This window comes from Triturus cristatus, chromosome 3_2 (assembly GCF_964204655.1).
Source record: "Triturus cristatus chromosome 3_2, aTriCri1.1, whole genome shotgun sequence".
Classification (NCBI taxonomy): Eukaryota; Metazoa; Chordata; class Amphibia; order Caudata; family Salamandridae; genus Triturus; species Triturus cristatus.
Window position 1 is genome coordinate 1,063,651,288 of NC_140584.1, and position 25,449 is coordinate 1,063,676,736.

The window sequence follows — 25,449 nt, forward strand, 5'->3', positions numbered from 1 at the left end:
ATATCATTCTGGCAGCCAGGCGTCCCTCCACAAAGTCGGTATACGCCTGCCGGTGGAACAAATTTGTGGCATGGTGCACAGCAAAGGCTGTGGATCCCCTTTCCGCCCCTCTTTCTGAGGTTCTCCTCTTCCTTCTTTCTCTGGCCCGGCAGGGCTCTGCCCTGGGCACCCTGAAAGGTTATCTTGCTGCCATCTCCGCCTTCTTGCGGCTTCCTGATCAGCCTTCTCTTTTCAAGTCCCCTGTGGTTACACGCTTTCTCAAAGGCATTACACACACGTTCCCTCCTGTCCCTTTTGTAATGCCTCAGTGGGACTTGAATCTGGTTTTGACATTCCTGATGTGCGCTCCCTTCGAGCCTCTTCACAATTGCCCTCTTCGTCTTCTAACTCTAAAGACTGCTTTTCTGGTAGCCATCACCTCGGCTAGACGGGTGAGTGAGCTCCAGGCTTTATCTTCAAAGCCTCCTTTTCTATCTGTTCATCCGGACAAGGTTGTCCTTCGGCCTCGTCCCTCCTTTCTTCCTAAAGTGGTGACTCCATTTCACCTTGGGCAGTCTGTCACCTTGCCCACCTTCTTTCCGCCTCCGCATCCTTCCAGAGAGGAAGAGAGGCTCCACCGTCTGGACCCAAAACGTGCGCTCTCCTTTTATCTGGACCGCACAAAACAGTTCCGGGTGGACGACCAGCTTTTTGTTGGGTACGTGGGCGCTAAGAAGGGGAAAGCTGTGCACAAACGAACCATCTCTCGGTGGGTCGTTTTGTGTATAAAAATTTGCTATTCCTTGGCTAAAAAGGACCCTCCTGTTGGGCTGCGCGCCCATTCTACTCGGGCCACGGCGGCTACTACTGCCTTGGGACGGGGAGTCCCTTTGCAGGACATCTGTCAGGCGGCGACGTGGGCTTCGCTACACACGTTTGCCAGGCATTATTGCCTTGACAGCCAAGTCCGGAGGGATGGCTTCTTTGGCCGTTCTGTCCTCCAGGACTTTCTGGTGTGATCTTGGTTCGCAGACCCACCACCGGGGATGGTATTGCTTGGGTATCTATTCTAAGGTGAGGAATCTAACTAACGTGTTTCTTTCAGATGAACAAGTTACTAACCTTCGGTAACGATGTATCTGTAAGAAACATTAGTTAGTTAGATTCCTCACCGACCCACCCATCCTCCCCGTTCTGCGAACTGACATCTAGGGTTAAGGTTGTCCTTTCAGGCCCCTAGATTTTATTTTTGGCACCAGTGTCGGTCTTTGCATGGCTCTGCGTTCCTGGCGCGGAAGGCTATGTACAAGAACTGACGTCAGCGCGCGAGGGCGGCGTCTAAGTACTCCGACGACGTCATCCCGGCGCACGACGCCGACGACGGACGCGGAGCCGCAGACGACGCCTAGCGACGCGCAAGGGGTATTGCTGACGAAAAATCTTCCGGATCCAGTCTGACGCCTGGGGATATTCTAAGGTGAGGAATCTAACTAACTAATGTTTCTTACAGATACATCGTTACCGAAGGTTAGTAACTTGTTCATCGAGTGCGTTCCTGAGCCAGAAGTAGGTTGTGGTTGTTATTCCCACTACTTTCTGGTCCCCAAGAAGGACAGTGGTCTGCGTCCTATCTTAGACCTCCGGAATGTCAATAGCTTCCTCTGGAAGGAGAAGTTCAAGATGCTCGCACTTGCTCAGGTCTTGTCTGCCCTAGACCGGCAAGACTGGATGGTAGCTTTGGACTTGCAGGACACTTACTTTCATATCCCCGTTCTTCCGGCCCATCGACGTTACCTGCGGTTCACAGTAGGCCACGAGCACTTTCAGTTCACCGTGCTCCCCTTTGGCCTTACCAGCGCCCCTCGGGTGTTCACGAAAGTGATGACAGTGGTCGCAGCTCATCTGCGCCGATCAGGGGTTCCAGTCTTCCTCCTATCCCAGGCAGTCGTCTCCCACCTCCAGACTACGGCCGACCTCCTGCATTTGCTGGGGTTCTCTATCAACGTGCCAAAGTCGCACCTGATTCTCTCTCAGAAGCTCCTCTTCATCGAAGCAGTTCTGGACTCAGCGCAGTTTCAGGTTTATCCTCCCGAGCAGCGAGTCCGGGATATTCAGGCGATGAAACCGATCTTTTAGCCTCAATCCCGTGTATCGATCAGGATGACCCTCCCGGGTACTGGGCCTGATGGCCTCCTGCATCCTGTTAGTGGATCATGCCAGATGGCATATGCGGCTACTGGGGCTGATGGCCTCCTTCATCCTGTTAGTGGATCATTCGAGATGGCATATGCGGGCTCTGCAGTGGGACCTGAAGTTCCAGTGGGCACAGCATCAGGGCGACCTGTCCGATCACGTCCAGATCTCGGAGGGCACTGCATGACAATTGCAGTGGTGGCTCACGAATCGCGATTGGGTCAGTGGCAGATCCCTCTCCCCTCTCCAACCGGAACACACAGTTGTGACGGACTCGTCCCTTCTGGGCTGGGGCAGCCACGTGGGAGAGGCAGAGATCAGAGGACTCTGGTCTCCGGCGGCGTCCCGGCTCCATATCAACCTTCTGGAGCTTTGGGCGATCCGACTTGCACTGAAGGCATTCTTTCCCTCTGTCAAGGGGAAAGTAGTGCAGGTGTTCACAGACAACACCACCGCCATGTGGTACTGCGACAAACAGGGCGGAGTGGGGTCGTGGACTTTGTCAGGAGGATCTGCGCCTCTGGACATGTCTGGAACATCAGGACATTTCCCTGGTGGTTTAACACTTGGCAGGTTCTCTGAACGCCAGGGCGGACAAACTCAGTGCATGATGGATCATGAATGGCATCTGAACTCTGACGTGGCGCAAGATCTCTTTCAGTAGTGGGGAGAGCCTTGGTTAGATCTATTCGCCACCGATGAGAACGCGTAATGTCATCAGTTCTGCGCGTTGAAATTTCCAAGGCGGCACTCGCTAGGCAAAGCTTTTTGTCTCGAGTGGAGTTGCGGTTTACTATACACCTTTCCGCCTATACCACTTCTACCCAGAGTGCTGAAGAAGATCAAGCGCGACCGGGCCCAAGTCATTCTTGTGGCTCCGGACTGGGCTCGAAGAGTATGGTATCCCGAGCTACTCAGCATGGCTATCGATCTCCAGATCCGACTGCCTCTTTGGGAGGATCTTCTGTCGCAACAGCAGGGGACGGCCCTCCACCCGAACCTGTCCAGCCTCCACCTCCTTGCGTGGAGATTGAGCGGCGGCAGTTGACGTCTTTTGACCTGCCTCCCGACGTTTGTGATATAATCTTGGCAGCCAGGCGTCCCTCCACTAAGCCGGTATATGCTTGCAGGTGGAATTTGTTTGTGGCATGGTGCACAGCAAAGGCTGTGGATCCCCTGTCGGCTTCTCTTTCAAAGGTCCTTCTATTCCTCCTTTCTGTGGCCCAGCAGGGCTCTGCTCTGGGCACTATCAAGGGCTATCTTTCGGCCATTTCAGCCTTTTTACGGCTTCCAGCTCGACCTTCCCTTTTCAAGTCCCCGGTTATAAATAGATTCTTGAAAGGCATTGCTCATCTTTTCCCTCCTGTTTCATTCCTAATGCCTCAGTGGGACTTGAATCTGGTTCTGACTTTTCTAATGTGTTCTCCCTTTGAGCCACTTCACAACTGTCCTCTTCGTCTTCTCACTTTAAAGACAGCTTTCCTGGTGGCCATCACCTCTGTCAGAAGAGTGAGTGAGCTCCAGGCTCTTTCTTCTAAACCTCCTTTTCTCTCTGTCCATCCAGACAAAGTAATTCTAAGGACTCGTCCATCTTTTCTGCCGAAGGTTGTCACTGCCTTTCATATCGGGCAGACCATCACTTTGCCTACCTTATTTCCGCCTCCGCATCCCTCAAAAGAGGAAGAGAGGCTCCACCATCTGGACCCAAAATGTGCACACTCATTCTACCTGAACCGCACACAACAGTTCCGGGTGGATGACCAGCTCTTTGTTAGCTACGTGGGCGCCAAGAAAGGTCAGGCCGTGCACAAGCGAACCATCTCTCATGGGTCGTTCTGTGCATGAAGGCTTGTTATTCTTTGGCTAAAAAGGAGCCTCCGGTGGGGCTGCGCGCCCATTTTACCAGGGCGACAGCAGCCACTACTGCTTTGGGACGGGGAGTTCCCTTGCATGACATCTGTCAGGCAGCTACGTGGGCCTTCGCTGCACACGTTTACCAAGCATTACTGCCTGGACAGCCAAGTCCGGAGTGACGGCTTCTTGGGGTTGGTATTGCTGGGGTATCTATTCTAAGATAAGGAATCTATCACTATGTGTTTCTTTCAGATGCACAAGTTAATTACCTTCGGTAACAATATATCTGTAAGAAACATTAGTAGTGATAGATTCCTTACCGCCCCACCCATCCTCCCCGTTCTGCAAACTGATTTCTAGGGTTAAGGTCATCCCTTTCAGGGCCCTAGTTTCATGGCACCAGTGGTCAGTTTCTTGCATGGCTCTGCATTCCTGGCGCGGAGAGTCAAGTACAGAACTGATGTCAGCGCGCATGGGCACGTCTAAGTAGCTCCAGCGACGTCATCCCGGCGCCGACGACGCCTGGTGAGCTGCACTACGGCGCCTACCGACGCGCAGGGTTACTGCTGACGAAAACTTTCTGGATCCAGTCTCACGCCTGGGGGTAATTCTAAGGTAAGGAATCTATTACTACTAATGTTTCTTACAGATATATTGTTACCGAAGGTAAGTAACTTGTGCATCAAGGTCATTCTGCCTGTGCCCACCACTAGACAAGTGGGAGAAGGCTTATGAGTAAGGGAAAGGTATGCCCTAATAAGAACAGTGCATTCATTAATGTAACAGAAGTCAACTCCGAAGGAACATAACCCAGAGAAGGCGGTTTCTCGGATATGGCAAAGAATTAGTTTAGAACATAATAGAAAATGGCGCCCTTACACAAAATGGCGCAGCGAATGCTAACTTACGTAAAACAATGCTAAAGCATATTTTTCTAATCTAACAGAGATACACTAGGGTAACAACTTAAGTGTAATCATTTTCAGGAGTCCCAAACTATTGTCTTGGGTCTCCTGAAAATTATTACACCTAAATTGTTACCCTGATTTATGTATTTTCCTTAGCAAATATATTAACCAGTGGACCAGGTCAAATATGTGGGATTCTACAATGATCACCGAGGTATGTCATATCAGCTAGGCACCCAGTCAGCTTCCTTTTAATTGTATTTCAACCATTCATCCTAGATGGTGACAGTGCAGTAGTGTAATGAGCAGGCCAGGAAAGTCTCATAGTTGAATTACGCCATGGTTGTTTGTATTGACGTGCCAGGAACACAAACGTACAGATTACTGAAGGTCTAGAATGCTGCCTTCAAGTTCATGCAAATAAGGGTTGGTGTCCCTTCTGTCTCCCTTATTTGCTTTCCTTGTTAACAACTGAGACCCGTTTTCTGCAGGTTAGCCACCCTTAACATCTGGAATACGTGAAGCCCTTTTGGAGTGTGATTTTTCTCATTTTACTTGCCACATTACAGACCGGTGGTAGGGCTGGTTGTCATTCTAGTTTTAGGAATGTGCTGCAGAGCCATCTGTAATGCTAGTGTTTTAGGAATTGTGATTTTTCTCCTCTTATTCTGGCTAAAGCTTCAGTTAATTGGATTTAAACGATATCCTGTAGAAGTTGCCTACTTAAGTGTGTATGTGCGCATGCTTGGGTATTTGTGGTGCATAAACCTATGTAGCAGCAGAGTTCTAAACCATGGAGGGAGCCCTTTGTTACAAAGTAAGATTGATCTGAAAGAAACACGTTAGTTAGATTCCTCACCTTAGAATATCCCCAGGCGTCAGACTGGATCCGGAAGATTTTTCGTCAGCAATACCCCTTGCGCGTCGCTAGGCGTCATCTGCGGCTCCGCGTCCGTCGTCGGCGTCGTGCGCCGGGATGACGTCGTCGGAGTACTTAGACGCCGCCCTCGCGCGCTGACTTCAGTTCTTCTTTTTTCTGCGCCAGTAAGCGCAGATCCGGGAGAGCTACCCCTTTTAGTCTTTTTTGACTAAGTTTTTTGATCCTTTTTGATCTTGTCTCGACTCCGGTGCCGGTAGGATGCCTGGTTTCAAAGCCTGTGCAGACTGTAACCGCTTGATGTCGGTTACGGATCATCACCGCCGGTGCCTTTACTGTTTGGGCCTCGACCACGACGCGGAGTCGTGTTCGGACTGCAAGGCCCTGACCTCGAAGGCTAGACGGGAGCGGTCCCGTAAGCTCCTCGAGTTTCGCCACTCGGCTCCGCGCCCCTCTCGATCCCGGTCCAGGAGGAGGTCCAAGGATCGGTCACGGAGCCGCAGCCGACGTCATCATCGCTCGTCTGGCTCCAAGTCTTCGGGTAAGTCGAAGCACTCCAAGAAGTCCAAGAGGCGACACCGCTCTTCGGACTCCCCTCGCCGGTCGCGCGACTCGGCCGAGGGTCAGGGTGGTTCCACCCCCGCGGCTCCGGCGGAGCCGCAGGCGCCGCGCACGTCCCCATACCCGCCGGTCCCTGGGACTGACGCGACGCCGGCGGAAGTCAGTGCCTTCCTCTCGGCCATGAGGAACCTGGCTCCGCCGTCGACGCCCGCTGGCGCGCCTTCGAGCCCCGCGGACCCGACTGGGCGAACTTGCACGCCGGCGGCTCCGGCCACGACGCCGCAGGTCCCGAGGGACTAGTCCCCGTCGACGCCGGTCGACCTCGTCACGCCTCCTCTGCCAGGGTCGACACCGGTTCCACCTCCGACGCCGGCTCCGCTCGGCGTCAATCCCCAGTTCAGCCCCGCTCCGGATCCGGCGCCGGTGCGGCGTCGATGGACGCCGCGTTCGGCGCCGTTAGAGACACATTATGTCTACCATCCGACTCCGCTCCTTCCTCCTGTTTACCAGGAATCGGATGACAGGGGCGACTGGGAGGGGTCTGATGACCCTATGGCCGTTCAGGCCCAGCTGTCACAGGACTGGGCAGATGAACTGGGGGAGGCCAGTGGTCTGGATACCTCACCAGACACTGGATTCATCTCTCCTCCGACTGTGGCTTCGGAGGAGGGTGCTACTTTCTCTGTGGTGCTGCGCAAGGCGGCCGCAGACCTTGGGCTCGAGCTGCCTGCCGTGGCTGTGAGGACTAACGTCCTCACTGAGGGGCTTCAGTCTGCAGCAAGCTCCACTGAGCCTCTGCTGCAATTCAATGAGGCCCTCATTGACATTCTGCAGGGTACCTGGTCCAAGCCCTCCACAGTTCCTCCTGTGGACAGGAACGTCGCCAGGCGCCACCGCCCTGCTCCGGGCGACCTCAGTTTTCTGTCCCAACACCCCACCCCGAGAGCCTGGTTATCCAGGCTTCTACCTCCCAATCCTCCTTCCCGACCGCTCCGCCGGACCGGGATTCCAAGAGACTGGAACAGTTTGGCAAAAAGCTGTTCTCCTCCCTTAGTTTGGGTCTGCGGTCCTTGAACACCGCCTGTCTTTTGGACCGTTATTCCCACTCTCTGTGGGATACGGTGGAAGACGTGCTGCCCCTGTGCCCGGAGGAGGCCCAGACACGACTTACCCAGGCTCTGGCCGATGGGAGGAATGCAGCACGACATGCAATCCGATGTGGGCTTGACACTACGGACTCGCTGGGTAGGGCGATTTCTACCACGGTGGCGCTTAGACGTCACGCCTGGCTGCGGTCCACGTCCTTTTCGGGGGATGTCCAGAGCACTCTCATGGACATGCCCTTAGATGGCACTCGCCTTTTTGGTGAGAAAGCGGACAGTGCGCTGAATCGCTTTAAGGACTCCCGGGCTACGGCCAAGTCCTTGGGCCTCTCGACCCCGCGGTCACAAACTTCTGCCTTTCACCCCTTTCGTGGCCAAGGAAGGGGTGCCTCCTCACGTCCGCCTAGCCACCAGCCGCAGAACCAACCTGCGCGCGGACGTGGTTTCCGCCGAGGCGGTTCTGGAGGACGACGCGGTCAGCCCACATCCACCCCGGCAGCATCCGCCTCCAAGCCTTCCTAGTCCGAGCTTTCCGGCCCATTCCTCGCCAGTGGGCGGCAGAGTTCGCCATCACCTGCTCCACTGGCGTACCATCACTTCGGACAGGTGGGTGCTGCAAATCGTCCGAAGGGGCTACTCCCTCCCCTTCGAGACGACCCCTCCAGCCATGCCACCGCAGCACCACCGTATCTCGGAGGATCATTTGAATCTTCTGCGAGAGGAAGTTTCGGCCCTCTTGGCCAAAGAGGCCGTCGAGCGCGTTCCGAGCCCAGAAGTAGGTCGTGGTTGTTATTTCCACTACTTTCTGGTTCCCAAGAAGGGCAAGGGGGGGCCTACGCCCTATCTTGGACCTCCGGAACGTCAATGCCTTTCTTCGGAAGGAACGGTTCAAAATGTTGACTTTGGCTCAGGTTCTAGCTGCCCTAGACCCTGGAGACTGGATGGTAGCGTTGGACTTGCAGGACGCTTATTTCCACATCCCCGTCCTGCTGGCCCACCGGCGTTACCTGCGGTTCACGGTAGGCCAGGAGCACTTTCAGTTCACCGTGCTCCCCGGGTGTTCACGAAAGTGATGGCGGTGGTCGCAGCTCATCTGCGCAGATCAGGGGTTCCAGTCTTCCCCTATCTCGACAACTGGTTGGTGAAGGCGGGCTCGCCCCAGACAGTCGTCTCCCACCTCCAGACTACGGCGGATCTCCTGCATTTGCTGGGGTTTTCCATCAACGTGCCGAAGTCACACCTGAGTCCCTCTCAGAAGCTCCTCTTCATCGGAGCGGTTCTCGATTCGGCGCAGTTCCGGGTCTATCCACCGGAACAGCGGGTCCGGGATATTCAGGCCCCGATTCCCATCTTTCGGCCTCTATCCTGGGTTTCGGTCAGGCTAGTGTTGCGGCTTCTGGGGCTGATGGCCTCCTGCATCCTACTAGTGCATCACGCCAGGCGGCGCATGCGGGCTCTGCAGTGGGACCTGAAGTTTCAGTGAGCCCAGCATCACGGCAACCTGTCCGACCATGTCTTGATCTCGGAGGGCACTGCGAAGCAGTTGCAGTGGTGGCTCACGGACCGCGATTGGGTCACGGGCAAGAGCCTCTCCCTTCCCCAACCGGAGCATGTCGTAGTGACGGATGCGTCCCTCCTGGGATGGGGTGGCCATATGGGAGAGGCGGAGATCAGAGGCCTCTGGTCTCCGGCGGAGTCTCGTCTCCACATCAACCTGTTGGAGTTGAGAGCGATCCGACTTGCACTGAAAGCCTTCCTTCCCTCTGTCAGGGGAAGTGTCGTGCAGGTGTTCACGGACAACACCACCGCCATGTGGTATTGCAACAAACAGGGCGGGGTGGGGTCGTGGACCCTTTGTCAGGAGGCTCTGCGCCTCTGGACATGGCTGGAACACCAGGGTGTCACCGTAGTGGTTCAACATCTGGCGGGCTCTCTGAACGCCAGAGCAGACGAACTCAGCCGCCGGTGCATGATGGATCACGAATGGCGTCTGAACTCCGAAGTGGCGCAAGGTCTCTTTCAGCAGTGGGGAGAGCCTTGGTTAGATCTATTCGCCACCGAAGAGAACGCGCAATGTCAGCGGTTCTGCGCGTTGGAATTTCCAAGGCGGCACTCGCTCGGCGACGCTTTTCGTCACGAGTGGAGTTGCGGTCTGTTGTACGCCTTTCTGCCTATACCACTTCTGCCCAGAGTGCTGAAGAAGATCAGGCGCGACCGGGCCCAAGTCATCTTGGTGGCTCCGGACTGGGCTCGAAGGTACTGGTATCCCGAGCTACTCAGTATGCTGACCGATCCTCCGATACGTCTGCCCCTTCGGGAGGATCTTCTGTCGCAGCAGCAGGGGACGGTCCTCCACCCGAACCTGTCCAGCCTCCACCTCCATGCGTGGAGATTGAGCGGCGGCAGTTGATGCCATTTGACTTGCCTCCTTAAGTCTGTGATATCATTCTGGCAGCCAGGCGTCCCTCCACAAAGACGGTATACGCCTGCCGGTGGAACAAATTTGTGGCAGGATCCCCTTTCCGCCCCTCTTTCTGAGGTTCTCCTCTTTCTTCTTTCTTTGGCCCAGCAGGGCTCTGCCTTGGGCACCTTGAAAGGTTATCTTGCTGCCATCTCTGCCTTCTTACGGCTTCCTGATCAGCCTTCTCTTTTCAAGTCCCCTGTAGTTACACGCTTTCTAAAAGGCATTACTCACACGTTCCCTCCTGTCCCTTTTGTAATGCCTCAGTGGGACTTGAATCTTGTTCTCACATTTCTAATGTGCGCTCCCTTTGAGCCTCTTCATAATTGTCCTCTTCGTCTGCTGACGCTTAAGACTGCTTTTCTGGTAGCCATCACCTCGGCTAGACGGGTGAGTGAGCTCCAGGCTTTATCATCAAAGCCTCCTTTTCTCTCTGTTCATCCGGACAAGGTTGTCCTTCGGCCTCTTCCCTCCTTTCTTCCGAAAGTGGTGACCCCCTTTCATCTTGGGCAGTCTGTCACCTTGCCCACCTTCTTCCCGCCTCCTCATCCTTCCAAAGAGGAAGAGAGGCTCCACCGTCTGGACCCAAAACGTGCGCTCTCCTTTTATCTGGACCGCACAAAGCAGTTCCGGGTGGACAACCAACTTTTCGTTGGATACGTGGGTGCTAAGAAGGGGAAAGCTGTGCACAAACGGACCATCTCTCGTGGGTCGTTTTGTGCATTAAAATTTGTTATTCCTTGGCAAAAAAGGACCCTCCTGTTGGGCTGCGCGCCCATTCTACTCGGGCCACAGCGGCTTCTACTGCTTTGGGACGGGGTGTCCCTTTGCAGGACATCTGTCAGGCGGCAACGTGGGCTTCGCTACACACGTTTGCCAGGCATTATTGCCTCGACAGCCAAGTCCGGAGGGATGGCTTCTTTGGCCGTTCTGTCCTCCAGGACTTTCTGGTGTGATCTTGGTTCGCAGACCCACCACCGGGGATGGTATTGCTTGGGTATCTATTCTAAGGTGAGGAATCTAACTAACGTGTTTCTTTCAGATGAACAAGTTACTTACCTTCGGTAACGATGTATCTGTAAGAAACATTAGTTAGTTAGATTCCTCACCGACCCACCCATCCTCCCCGTTCTGCGAACTGACATCTAGGGTTAAGGCTATCCCTTTCAGGGCCCTAGAATTTTTTGGCACCAGTGTCGGTATCTTGCATGGCTCTGCGTTCCTGGCGCGAAAGGCTATGTACAAGAACTGACGTCAGCGCGCGAGGACGGCATCTAAGTACTCCGACGACGTCACCCCGGCGCACGACGACAGACGCGGAGCCGCAGGCGACGCCTAGCGACGCGCAAGGGGTATTGCTGACGAAAAATCTTCCGGATCCAGTCTGGCGCCTGGGGATATTCTAAGGTGAGGAATCTAACTAACTAATGTTTCTTACAGATACATCGTTGCCGAAGGTAAGTAACTTGTTCTTTAATGCAAATTTGTATGAGAGCACTCTTATTTTGGTGAGCCAAGTCAAATCGACTTCTTTGATTACTTGCTAATTTGCGTGGTAATGAATTGTAGTAAAAGTACATTGAATACTGTTTAGCACTGGCGACTTCTGTAGTTCTCCCTGCTACATTGTGTAACTCATCTTATATTTAATTCCTTTTTCAGATATCTGAAAATCATCAAATACCAGAAGAGGATGAAGTATATCTAATGCCATGAGATATGTTATATAAACATAAACAATTTTGTTTTTAACTTTTAAATAGAAATGTCAACTCTTTTCTGCAGTTCTGTGAATTGAAATAAAAAGAAAGTGACTGAAAGTGAGATTTGGTGGCTCATTTTAGTGTATCTAATACATTTTAAGTGTTCATTTTAAATGAATTGCTGTTACCCGCCAGTTATCCATCCTTCTCAGTAAAGAATCTACCACTGAACTCATTCGCATACAGTACACAGATCTAATTTAGGGTCTGCAGACTTTTCGTCCAGCTCACTCTCCTTCCATATAACTCAGACTTCCTTATGTATCAGTTTGGAAAAGGTGATCTCAGCACTGTATAAACTGGGACTGGGGTCCTCTTGTTAGACTCCAGACAAATGTTCCCCTCCTGTTTCCTTTACCTAATCCTTTTCTTTACATCCTTTGAGTCTAGCTGAACTGCAACCGCAGTAACAAGTTCCACAGCAAAAGAAGTCTTTATACAACAATGACAACTTATAAGATGCCTTCTCAGCCTCTCGCTCCTAAAGACAATGCCACAGTAGTTGACACCTCGATCAAAACCTTTGATCTTAATCTTGGAAAGATAGATAACGAAACAAAGCTCGCCACTGTGCAAAATCACCTCTGCAAACCACTGTGAAAGCATTTAATAGAACCATATTTAATCCTGTTTGTCCGTTAAGACTGGAAATGCACAAGAACAATGCATGGCATACATACTTCACAGAGTTAGCATGCCTTTCGCAACTCTCCCACATGCCTGAAGGGAGCAGAGTTCCTGCACTGCTTTCAAACAAAGGTCCATATGCATCGCAAAAACCAGTGCTTAGCGGTCCTCATGCTGGCTTTCAAATAAACACAAAATCCTATACGTCCAACCCAACAGTGTATAAAGTTTAGTCACAGTATGAAATGCATATGCATACAATCCAAGGCATACTGCATGTCACAACATTTCTTTATTAGGTTACTATTGGACAATACAGTGTCGATGTAAAACATGATAAATGCACGTATAAAAACAAACTTGCATCTTCGTCGATGAATTTACCTAATGTGACCTCCCCCTCAACCCAGAGTCAGAAATATATGGTTAGCAGGGGCAGCTCCTCCACTAAGGCGGAGGAGCGTCGCCCCACTGCTCTCAGAGCAGTGAAGAAAAGAAAAAATTAAATGATAATAACTTTATTAACATTTTATTTTTGTAGCTATGGGACTAGATTAGGGTGGGGCTGGGTTTACAGGAGGAGGAGTGGTGGACACACTCTAAGTGCACATGACTTTGGCCGTCCAAACCGTCATGCACGCTTTGCATGTTCCCCACCAGGCTGTAGTACACAGTCTGGTGGGAACATGCACAGGCTCCCAGTCCCTTTCTGAGTGCCAACCCACGGCGCTCAGACCAATCATAATGCTGCACTGCAGAGTTGTGATTGGCTTCCTGCTTCCGTGACACACCAGGAAGAGGAGGGACGGCGGCCTGTTTTTTTTTTTGTATAGTTTGTGTTTTTTGACCACCCCCTTTCTGCCCCCACCTCAACACCCCAGGTCCTTGCGGCCCTGTCAGCTGTCACTGGTGGTTAGTCAGGCCCTGCAACCTAGGCCTGAAGCAACTAATTGACAGATAACAGGTAGGGCGACACTTAACCCCTAGACAGAACTCACGAACAGAAAAGCCAAGATCTATCCTATAGAGAGTAGCCCCAATAAAACACGTCTGGCCGGAGGGGCACGCATTCTTAAAAACACCTTAAAGTCAGATGCCACACTAAGTTAGGAACACGCAGCCAATCAGGACACAGCATGCACATTACACACAGTGATCACGCTCTCTTCATGCTGGACATCTGCACACTTACCCACTGGCCCCGCAGTATGTTCACACAAGGATGAGGCCCGTCTGTACTGCTTATCAAACCCCCGATTATTAGCCCCATGGCTTGGCCAAAATTTATGTCTCCAAAGGAATGCATACATCGATATGATGCCTCAAGTAACATATAAAATGATGGCCAAAACCAATGTGCTGTAAGACAGACTTCAGACCCCAACTCTGTTGCCTGGTCTCCCAGCCGCTCTGTTTAATTTAACTGTTCCTGTTTTGCCAAACGCCTCTTGTCTTTCATTTTTTCAACGTAAATTTATATTAGAGCAACATTTACCTAGGCTGCTCCTTAATACAGCAGCATGGTTGTGTCACCAGAACCTTTATGCTAAGCATGTGTTTTTAAATTCCCTAGCATGTTTGTACCCTGTGGTCAGATAAAGCAGTCAAGAGTTCAAGGCAGTATGACACAGGCTTGCAAAAACAGCTAGAGAATACCAAAATATATGTTCAATGTTCTAAATAGAAGATCTTCATTGAGCTAAACTTTGCCATTTGTCTAAAGAACTGAGTAGAAGGAAGGGTGTTCTGATAGATACTTTTAACCACAGATTTGTCACCTTAGAATACTCCCCAGGTGCCAGACTGGATTCAGAAACTTTTGTCAAGCAATGTTCCTGCGTGGCGCTAGGTAGTGACATGTGGCTCTAAATCACCCCTAAAGTGACAAAATGAAACCTCATATAAGCGCCACCCCTGTGCTTTGACTTCATTACTTTTCTTTCCTCTCCATCCAACATGGAACCAGAGCTCTATTCCCAGTTTTGTCAGACTTATGAGGATGGCTTGAGCTCGGACATTCATATATTTTCAGAACTCGGGCAGGACAGGCATGGGCAGCAAGACAGGAGTCCTGTGTTCCATTTCAGTCCAAATACATCTTATGGATACTGCAATATGCAAAACAATTGAGACTGTGCATTCTCGATGGTGGCAGAAAGTTCTATCCAGTGTCCCCCCACTTTCAGAAGATGTCCGGTGCCACCTCAGGATGTAGATCCCATTCGTGATATGCCAGACACAATCTTCTGAGCTTCTCTGCTGTGGCAGTCAAGGGCACTCCAACAAACTCCAAAGGCCTCCTTTTCAGGACACATTCATATCAGCTCTCATCTTACATCTTCACAAACTCAAGCAGGTGTTTTTTTACTACAGCTATGTTGGCTTAACCCTACCCTTTAGCCTAGAAACAGTCTGTGAAATAACACAAGATGACTCTTTCTAACTACTATGTTAGCCGTTCAGATTTGCCTTAGGACAAAAGTGTGAAGTAACTGTGTGTGATATACATTACATAAATATCATCTAATGGAGACAGACATTTAGCCGCAGATTCCTTACTTTTGAATTATCCCCAGGCGCCAGACTAGATCCAGAACATTTTCTACAGCAGTATCTCTGCGCACCAGTAGAGGGTGTCAAGCGACTCCGTAGCGACGTAACTCCACCCTGTGTGGCATGAACAGAATCAATATAAGTCCTCCCCTGACGTGCTGACATCAGTTTCTTCCTTCCTGTGCGAATCTGGAGAGCTGTACCTCTGCCCATTTTTGGCCTATATCGATGTTTATGGGTGACACAGTGTGTCTTTTTTTCTGGATGTTTTCGGGGTCCTTGGGATTGTGAAATCGACCCCACACCCTCATTCTATTTGCATGTGGTTTTTGGGGTTCATCGTGACTCCGAAGGGTGCGGCTCATGTCTTCAGCTTCAGTCGTCGGTGGTGCCGGAGAGCTGCTTGAAACTGTTCCCTCATCGGTTGCGGTCTTCTCCCTCCGAGGACCTCTCAAGGGCCAGTATTCAAAGTACTTTGTCTTTGCTGTTAACTGGAAAGTCGCGCCGTAGGCGTTTAGAGTTGTGCTCTTCCCTGACTTTACCACGTGTGAGTGGCGTCTCTGACATGCCTGCTGTTTCTCCGGTTGCACAGTCTGAGCAAGAGTCTGCACCGCGCCACCCAGAAATTTCACGGCACCGAGGCAACTCTGGGTTAGATGAGGGAATACTATCTCTCCCCGTCATGCTATTTATGGTTCTCCGCCTCGAGGAGGCCGGAGAAGCCTTGACTGATTCCAAGCCGGCAGGACCTCCCTCAGAGTCAGTGAGGCCCTCTGGATCCATAATCGAATCCATGTCCGTTCGGGTTCACATCCCTTTGGGATTCCCACCTGTAACAACAGTGGTGGATCTCCTGGCACTGACATCGGCTTCGATGGTGCAGATCTCCGCTGCTATGTCTCTCCTCCCCGATGCGTCCCCTCTTTGATGCTGGTCAACGTTGGTGGCAGCACTGCAGCACGTTCTTTTCAGTCTACCTTCCTCTGCCTGACCTAGGTGATGCAAATGGCTTCCCCATCCTCTAGCTTGTTTTCTCCTCCTAGCCTCGCTACTGAGGCTAGATCTGCTTTTGCTGAACTTCTGCGGTGTGTTGCTGTGGTTCTGGAGCTGCAGCTTCTCTCTGTAGAGGTGACCGTTGATCCCCTAATTGGGGTGCTTCATCAGGGCCAGATGGGGGCCGAGCCTGTGCTCTTGGGTTAAACCGGTTTCAAGGACCTCCATAGACCGGTTTATAGCTCATAGCACTGTCCTGTCCCCGGAGACCTGATCTAACTCTTCCGACTTTGAGGGTCAGGCTGCTACAGCCTCCCCCGACATTGGCGCCCTGGCTAACGTCCCTCGAGACAGGGAGTCTGAAAGTCTAGATGCTCTTGGTCGATATATCTTTTCTTACACCAGTTCCACTTTGTGGTCCCTTAATGCCGCTTGTGTTCTGGGCCGTTATTCTCATGTGTTGTTGGGATTGGGTCTCGCGCCTTCTCCTGTCTGTCCGTCCCTGTTGACACTAAGGAAACTCTTACTTAGAGCTTCCAGGATTGCCGTCAGGCAGCTAAATTTCTGATTCGCTGTGGCATGAAAATCACATTGCTCTTTCGGTAGCTCTCCGCCGGCGTGCCTGGCTGAGCACCTCTGGGTTTTCAAAGCCTGTTCAGTCCACCTTTCGATGGTAAACATCTTTTTTGACTTTCAAGCTGACTCCTCTTTACACAGTTTTTGGGATAGTCGGGGTGGAGTGAAATCTTAAGCCCTGCTTGCTATACTGTCTGTTACTCCTTCTCCCCTGTACTGAGCTTGTGTGGGGTATGGTCACCTGGTTTTTCTTTTACATGTGAGCCGTTTTGGAACGGTGCCATTGGATTTTCTTTCACACTTTACCTATGAGTGGCACCCGGTGAGGGACTCCTGCAGGTCATTTTTATTGCTTCCTGACCTGTTAGTGACTAGTTATGGTCCTCGTTATTGATGCACATTTTGTTTTTGGGCCCTATTGGCTTCCACGCCTATTGATGCAAGGTGTTCTTTTGTTTTTTCTGCCAAGGTTTCGTTGGTGTATTCTGCTTATCTTGTGCTGATGCACTGTTGCCTTGTTCCTTGTCCTCCAGGTTACTTCGTCGGTATGTCCCAGAGGCATTCCTCCATATGTATATGGCCCTTTCGTACCCCTGACCGGTGAGGTTCAATTGTGTGCTTGGTAGGACGTTGCATGGGGTTTGTCCTTGCTCTTTTCCCAACACTTTTTCAGGTGCCCTACTGTCCTAGCAGATGCAATGAAAGAGGGCATACTTCTTGACCTAAGTTACATTGTCAGATCCTGCCCTAGGTGGTGATCTTTCTTTCTTTGTTTTCTTTCCGGCTTAGTGCCTCTTTGTACTAGTTGTCATTTCTCTTTCTCTCTCTTTCTTCTGGATGTACCTTGTCCATTTCTTTGCATTGGGGGTCTACTCTGCCGACTCTTTCTCTTTGATGCCACTGCGTGGTCTATTTTTACTCTGCTTCTGCCTTGGGCGAAGCTATTATTGCTTTTCACTTTTGGGCAATGTGCTTTGTTGGAAACATTTCCATGACTCTTCCTGTAACAACCCAATATTTAGTTACTGACCTGGTTTTTAGGTCTCGCCTGAGACAGCGCTTTAGCGCTGTTCTGGCGAGACTTATAGTAAGCACTTTTGGAAGTGCAAACGAGTGCTTTCAGGCCGCCAACTACTGTGCATGTGTGCCGGGCGCGCGCACCATTTGGCAGCCTGAAAGCACTCGTCTTTCACTTTCGCCTGTCACACAGCCGCGCTTTGAAGTGTGATCGCGATTGCGATCACTTACATTTCGCGGGCGCTTTGATGTTTTCAGTGAGCCGCGCGGCCACTGAGGACATCAAAGCGCCCGTGAACACCATTTGCCACCCCCACCTCTTCAGCCAACTTACTCGCCATGTCTGCTCTGGATTCTTGTGCCTCTTTTTGAAAATCAGGAGCAGTAACATTGTCGTGGTGTCACTAGGGCTTCAAGTGGATGCTTTTTCAATATTATATACAAGCCACAGTTACTGCTAATTTATCTTATGCAACTAACAACGATTGACAAAGCCAATAGTCCTAACTTGTTTAAAATGTAAATACTTCAGAGAAATGACTACTTGTTATTGCATAAACAAACGCCCCTTTTCTCAAGTTACACTTTATGCAAAATGAGTGCGTGTTGTCTGTGTGTTTTTTCTGGAAGCACCAAGGTTCCAGTCTGCAGTTCTCATGTGTGTCTGTGGGGGGCCTAGGAACGGTGGGATCTATCTCCAAGACATCGCTGTTTTCATCAACGACATGAAGAGTCGTTTGAAGCATTTCAGATGAAAGGGTGAAGTCTGAACTGAAAAAATATGAATGCAAGCGTATGTAAAAATTGAGGCTTACTGAGTGTTAGGCTACCTTCAAGATCAAGATGTATAACCTGTAGTTTCTTGCTGTCCCCTGCCTCCCACTCTCCCATCTTCTGTTCCTTCAAAGCGCTGCAGACACGTTGTGTGGTCTTAGGCGGACATTCAAGTATTTCTTTTCGCTTTCTTTATAATGTGAGCAGCTTGAGAAACTTCACTTTCAATCCAATGTTGTTTTGGTCCCGTTTGTGTTGCTCCTTCAGTTTCTGTAAAGGCAACTGTAAATAGACTGAAACTTTTTTGCTTCACTTCTATATGTTTGTGCCCCCGACATCATGTGTAATAGTGCGCTCCCATTGAAGCAACTGTGAATGTTAAGAAAAGCTGCATTTTCAGTCTCAGATCCCGGTGTCGGAAGACACCCAATGCTTTTATGTCCCCCTCAGAGCTCCCCCAAACTGTAACTGGCTGGACACTTTAGTAGTTATTTTCCAATATTTGCAGTTTGCAGCACTCTGTAAAAGTATATGAAGTTGCTTGCCGCCCCATTTTAGCTGGTTACTGCTCCCCCGCATCCTACAATAGTTTGCTTGAAAGCGCTGCAGACACCGTGCGGTCTTGTGCGCATATTGCTGTATTTCCTTTTCCTTCCGTAAACTACAAATGTGAGCAGCCTGAAAAGCTTTTCTTTCACTCCAAAGGGCTGCAGGCACCCAGGTTCACCCCTGGTTTCCGGGTCAAATTACTGCCTCCTTGAGCTTCTGTAAAGGCAGCTAACTGTAAATAGATGGAAGCGATTCAGCTCAGCTCCTATATTCTTGTGCCCCGGACACCATGTGTAATTGTATCTCTTCCTCTGGTGCCGATATCAGACACTCAAACTGCAGCTTTTTTACACATTCACAGTTGCTTTTACAGGAGCAACAGAGGCATACAAGGATGAAAGGGCTGACTTGAATGTTATAACTGGGAATGGACTGGACCATTGCCAAACACAGCATATAAGCCCACTGGACAACGTCAAAAAAACGCTGTTGCAATTGTGAGTTAGTCAGGTATCTCATGCCTTTGCATAATAAGCATTTCCAATGCAGGAGGTCTCGCATTTGCAAGAGTTTGAGCTATTGACATTGTATATGACCATGCATTTTATTTGTGTTCAGAAAACCTACATAGTGCATGTTTACGCACCGCTTGCAAGTTTTCAAACACATAAATAAAAAGCATTGCCAATAGCTCAAACTCTCGCAACTGCGAGACCTATTGTATTTTTGTTCTTATGCCGTAGGCAAAAAGTAGTGGTTTTAATAGTGTTTTCTGTGGTTTGAAGAGTGCAAGGTAACCGCATAATAAAGGATTAAAAGATTCACACATGGAATCACAAAGTCTGCAGTTTGACGTTTTAGTGAGTGACTGCCACCTGGGGTTTACCTTTTTAGATTGCAGTCCCATAAGGCTTGCAAACATTATTGATTTATGGCATGCTTTCAGAAGTGCACAGCTAAGATAAGGTTGGGGTCTGAGTCAGTCTGGCTGAGCATTGGCATACGATTGCCCCACCACTGATAGTAACATTGATTTACTAGGTTTCCCCATATCTCTTGCCATTGACAATATTTGTTTGTTTTTTCAGCTTTGCTTTAACATTGGCTCAAGAACGCTGTAAACTGTTTAATACCGTCTGATTGATTTGAAGGGTGGCAATTATTATTTGAAGCTGTAATGACCATGGGTTCTTGGGTGAAGGTGTTCTGGAGAACAGTTTCATGGTGTTAGGTGGGGCTTTTTTTTTACCCTGTAGTAGTTGTTTACAAAGGACGCCATGCTTGCCCATGTTTGGCCCTCCAGACCACATTCAAGCCTTATGAAGGAGCTCCGTAGATATGATGGTAGTCTGAAAACCATTTTGTATGCCTTGAGCTGATTCTTATCCATGATGTTTACTAGTTGGCCCCGGTTTGTGGCTGTACTTGATCGTTGGTAGGAGGGTAGCTGCTAGAACTCATCTTTTTGGGGCGGTAAAAGGGCTTTCCAGGGGATTGTTTCATTTGCACATGATTATTATTGATTCCGCCTTTGACACAGTGTGCATCAGGTGCTTTTTGGTACCGCCTTTGGTTGATGCACAGACACACAGGTGGTTATAGGCATCGGCTGTTCTGATTGTTAATGGACCCAAGGTCCATGTGCAATTAGTTTTTTTGGTTGAATTACAGAAGGCTAGTACTTTGGTCTTGGAGCCATTTGCCACCATTTTATTATACAGGTTGTACTTGTGCAAGGCATTGAGGGCCTTCTGTAAGCCTACTTTAGTGTGATGCAAAAGAATTACTTGATTGGCGTATTGGAGCACTGAGACCTTAATGTTTCCAATTTTGGGCAGGATAAGGCTCACTTGTTTCAGTGCTGCGCCCATGTCTGCAAAAAAGAGATTAACAGGGGGCGCAAGCACAAAACCTTGCTTAAGGTCATTATCTGTCTGGATTTTCCTTGTGACCGCTGTCGGTGTTTACTTGACCTGCACCCATGTAGAAGTGTATAGGGATATAATGGCCTGGAGAAGTTTGTTTGGTATGCCCAAATCTCTAAGCTTCCTTCATAGGCTGTTTTTCTCAATGAGGTCAAAGGTGGCTGAGTAATCCACAAAACAGACCGAGTGGGAGTTTTTTGTTGTTCGTTGCCCGGTGTATTAAATAGGAAAGGGACACAATGTTATCCAGTGTGAAAGAGTCTGCCCTGAAGCCCATTTGACTGAGTGGAATTATGTCATTCACTTTTGCCCACTGTTCCAGGTCTTTCAATAGAACAGAGGCGTAAGCCTGGGCTTAAATGTCCTGGAGGACAATGAGGCGGTGAGTGGATGGATCCCTTTTGTCGCCCTTCGTGTATATGGGAATTAAGATCGAACCCCTCCAGCTCTCTGGGAATTGCGTGGACGTTAGGCAGGTTTGATAGAGCAGAGTTAGTATTGCATAACACAGGTCTGAATCTTCTTTAAAGACCTGGTGTGGTGCCTGCCGCTTTGCGTTTGGCATCATGCATGGCAGCGAGGTAAAACAAGCATTTGCAATGCAGTAGTTCTCGCATTTACGCGATTTTGAGCTGTTGGTATTGTAAATGACAATGCCTTTTATTTATGTTGTAAAAACCAAACCTAAATAAAAGGCATTGTCATTTACAATGCCAATAGCTCAAACTCGTGTAAATGCGAGACCTATTGCATTGCAAATGCTTGTTCTTCTTGAGCGTGTGTTCCTTGACCACCCTCTCTTGGGTTGATTCGTATGGTGGTTTGGTACTCCTTTCGGATTCTTCATGGGACTTTCCTTCCCTTCTCATGAGTGAGGATAAAGTTCCAACTCTTTTTTTTTTTTTAATCTTTTGGACATATGAGTGGGGAAAATGACGCTCTCGAGTGACAACGGATCCTCTCTTTTGATGTCACAGTAATAGTTGGCTGGACACAGGTTGTCCCATTGACACTGGAGATTTCCTTATGCTTGTGGAATTGTTTTTCTTTTTCTCCCCTCTCTTCCTCTGGCAGAGGTGAGGTTCTTTCTCCTCCATAGTCGTGGTATACTATGAGTTTCTTGCTGTGTTTCAATGATACCTTCTGACCCTTTTATGGGTCCGGTCTCCTATGAATTAATTTCTGTTTGCCATCCTTTCTTACAGCTTTTTGTGGGGCTTTTTGCATCGCTTTCGTCTTTCTATAACACCTTATCTGGTAGAAACAGGATCTAGCCATAGATTCCTTACCGACCCGCCCTCCTCCCCGCAAACTGGGTTGTCCTTTCCTTTCGCAGATACCTTCTGACATTCTCGTGCATTTGACTTAAAAAAATAAATAATATTATAACAAATGTTTTACAAAAAGAAAATTCTTTTAGGCACTCTGTTTCTTAGTAGTTTCTATAAGTGGCTCCGCTTTTCAACACAGAAAGTGGTCAAAGAAGAAACTGACATCAGCAGGTCAGGGGAGGGCTTATAGGGACACTGTATATGTTGCATCTGGTAGAGGATGTCACAACCGAGTTGCTCGATGCCCTCTACTGATGGGCAGAGGTACTGCTGTAGAACATTTTCGGTATCCAGTCTGGGGATAATGCAAAAGTACGGAATCTGCGACTAGATCCTGTCTCTACCAGATAAGGGGTTACCAAAGGTAGGTAACCTATTTTACACTTCCTTATTAAGATTGATTTTAACTTCCTTAAACATCAGATGGTGCTAGTGATATCCAGGAGTTCGACCTGGCTGTATGTGCATTATGGAATGTGACTGACTCCAGGGTAAACAACATGGTCAGTTTATCTTGGTTTGCCCTTTACTATGCCTGTGCCTGCGTGATATCTAAGATGATGTATATGTTTTTGATGTATATGAAGTACCTCTATCAAATGCTCTGGTTAGATAAACCAGCCAGAAGTCTTCGAGCGTAGGCATGAATTCCGCACTGAATCTTTCATAGATTCATCTGCTTAAATCATTCCTTGTTGTCAAAATGGGAGTCCCTCTGTAACTTTACGATAGCAGAACAAGAAACTGCCTGCCCGCAAGACATCAGAGTGTCCCTATATTACCACATCTACCTCATTGGAAACAATCCAAACTTTACCAAATTAGGTGAAAGTGCAGTCAGTCTCACCCCTACCAGACGTCATCACACCTCCGACTTATACCGCAATTTGTGTAGAAGGGAGCTCTAGAACGTTGCTCTCACTTCAGAACAGACAGGTTCTTCATTTTCCCGAAATACCTATTTTAAAATCCCTGACTGAGGTTGAATGTGTAAATTTTTTTACACAACATCCTTTGGTTTCATGTACAAAGGACGAAATTTGGAAAAAGGTAAAAAGAAGCTTTTTAAGGCTTGTGAATACTGCAGAAATTCTTTTCACAGATGATCTGCACAAGATGTGCATGTATTGCCTCTACCCAGATCATAAGCCTAAAGACTGTAAGATCTTTAGGATATTTCCATCTAAATCCCCCAATGACCAGTAGAGAAGGCTTCTGAGATGGATTTAGAAAAATTAGGCTGTTGAATATCTCTCCTCAGGGGAAGCGTCTGAGGCACTCTCAAATATTTCCAGGGAGAAAAATGCAACATAAACAAATCCAGCTACAGCTGAGGCATAATAAAACAAAATTGGTAACAAACGAATCATTCTATGGAGAACCACAGGAAAAACATCACAAAAGGGCTCTGTGTCAATACATTTTCACCTGAGAAAAAGTCTTAAAATAGAAATTGCAGCAACATTGACAGTGGCCCTTTAAACACCACCTCTTCAACAGCATTAGTGAAGCTAAAAAAGCAACTGAGGTAGAGTTCACTGAAGGCACCATCATTAGCATCAACCAGCCTGCAAATAGTGGAACCCATCGATGACCCAGTCAATGGAGGAGTCTACTCCTAGAAAACCACTAATAGACTAATCCACCAGAAAATCATTGATGACTGATACTTCGATGTAGCTGTTGACAACGTATCCGTCAACAAAAAACGTTGCTGATCGATCCATCAACTAAGAATTGTTGCCCAACACGTCAATATCACCTTCAACAGCAAACCCCAGGACAAATGTGGCATTCTATAAAATACGAAAGGAAAAGGAATTAGGGGACATGCATAGAAACACACTTCTCCCAGCAAAATCCATCTGCGACCACCCACTAAACTTCTAGTCCCTGAAACAGAAGATTATTCAGAACTCATAACCCTTATGGAACAGCCTATAGCCCTGGTCAGATCTGAATTAAATGCAAAGTTACAGACGAAGAGCAAGTATACACTGCACAACCACAGTCCGTACCTTTCCATCCCATTTATGCAACACAGCACCGGAAACAAGATAAAGAACGCTAGGACTGTTACACTAACCCATATGAGGCTGTATACTGTTGAAATTGATAAATACGATTGCAATGTACACCAAGATGTTTACGCGCATAGATGCGGCACTACCATTAAATGCAATATCGATGTACACTGTAATCTATGCACACTGAATGATGTCCATACCAGTATATGCAATGCCAATGTACACTGTAACCTATGCATGCACAGTGATGTCAATACCAGTAAATCAAATGTTGATGTACAGCATAACTTATGCGAGCATAACTTGTGCGAGCATAATGACATCAATCTCAGTGAATGCAATGTTCATGTACGATGAATCAACTGTATTTGTAATAATGAGACTATCGGTAAATATGATATCAATGACCTCCATGTTACACGTGCTCACACTCACAAGCTCATATCATTGCTGTCGGATTTATCCAGAAATGATCTTTACATCAATCCCAAGTCAGGCAGACCCTGTGACCCAAACTTACCAATTGACAGGTCACAGGTGTGGTTACATTTAGCCCACAGGCTAACACCCACACAGGGAAAACTCTGATCTGTTCCCACAGATAGGTAGTCGCACTACAAACAGGCCCCAGGCGATTGACCCCAATAAAACACGTTTGGCCAAAGGCGCACCTTCCCAAAATACCTCAAAGTTATATGCCACATGTAGTTAGGAACACTCAGCCAACCATGGCACAACATGCACACCGCACAAGGTGATCAAACGCTCACCACACCGGACATCTAGACATGCTCACACTGGCCCAAACTAGCTTTCTCTGAAGACGAGAGCCATCTGTGTCCCTCTTATCAGATGGGTTTTCTTGTTATTTATGAAATGATGCATTTCAAAGAAAGTCAAAGTGTTTTATTGTACCCACAAAATATATATATATATTAGTGCGGCCAAAACTTCTGTACTTTGAGACTGTCTTCCGACACGCCTCTGTCGATAGTCTCCTGTGTTTAATTAAACCAACTTGTTCCTGTTTTGCCAAACGCCTCTTGCCTTCATTTATTTAAAGTAAAATCATATTCAAGGAACAATACGAAAACTATGAGCAGCGTCCAATGATAAGGGTACCGGTAGGATTGATGGTGCCTCTGCTGTAATGTTCCTATGGATCTTGCCATCTCAGTTAAGATATCTTGGAGCCCATCGTTCGTGTTTCCCAAACAGTGATTGCCCATCAAAGGATATGTACATTATTCTATTTTGTACTTTAGGTCTAAACGAAGTGGCTCCTAATCAGCCTTGTCTTTTTAGGAGAGCAGCTCTGGCCAGTTGTGTTAAACCAATGTTTAAAGAAGAGAAAAGAGCACCCACTAGAACTGTATTT

At 48.7% G+C, this 25,449-nt stretch overlaps 1 protein-coding gene across 7 annotated transcripts in view; it reads left to right on the forward strand.

The window, feature by feature from the left end:
* The window catches only part of GTF2I (general transcription factor IIi), a 1,662,009-nt gene extending 1,650,251 nt beyond the window's left edge, over positions 1-11,758 (forward strand). For all 7 annotated transcript variants that reach the window (XM_085649796.1, XM_085649797.1, XM_085649793.1 and 4 more), the window contains one exon: positions 11,599-11,758. Coding sequence is in view for 2 of the 7 variants with exons in the window: in XM_085649797.1 (XP_085505923.1) it covers positions 11,599-11,606 (8 nt within the window). In the remaining 5 variants the exon portion in view is untranslated. The remainder of the gene's footprint in view (positions 1-11,598) is intronic.
* The last annotated feature ends 13,691 nt before the right edge of the window (positions 11,759-25,449 follow it).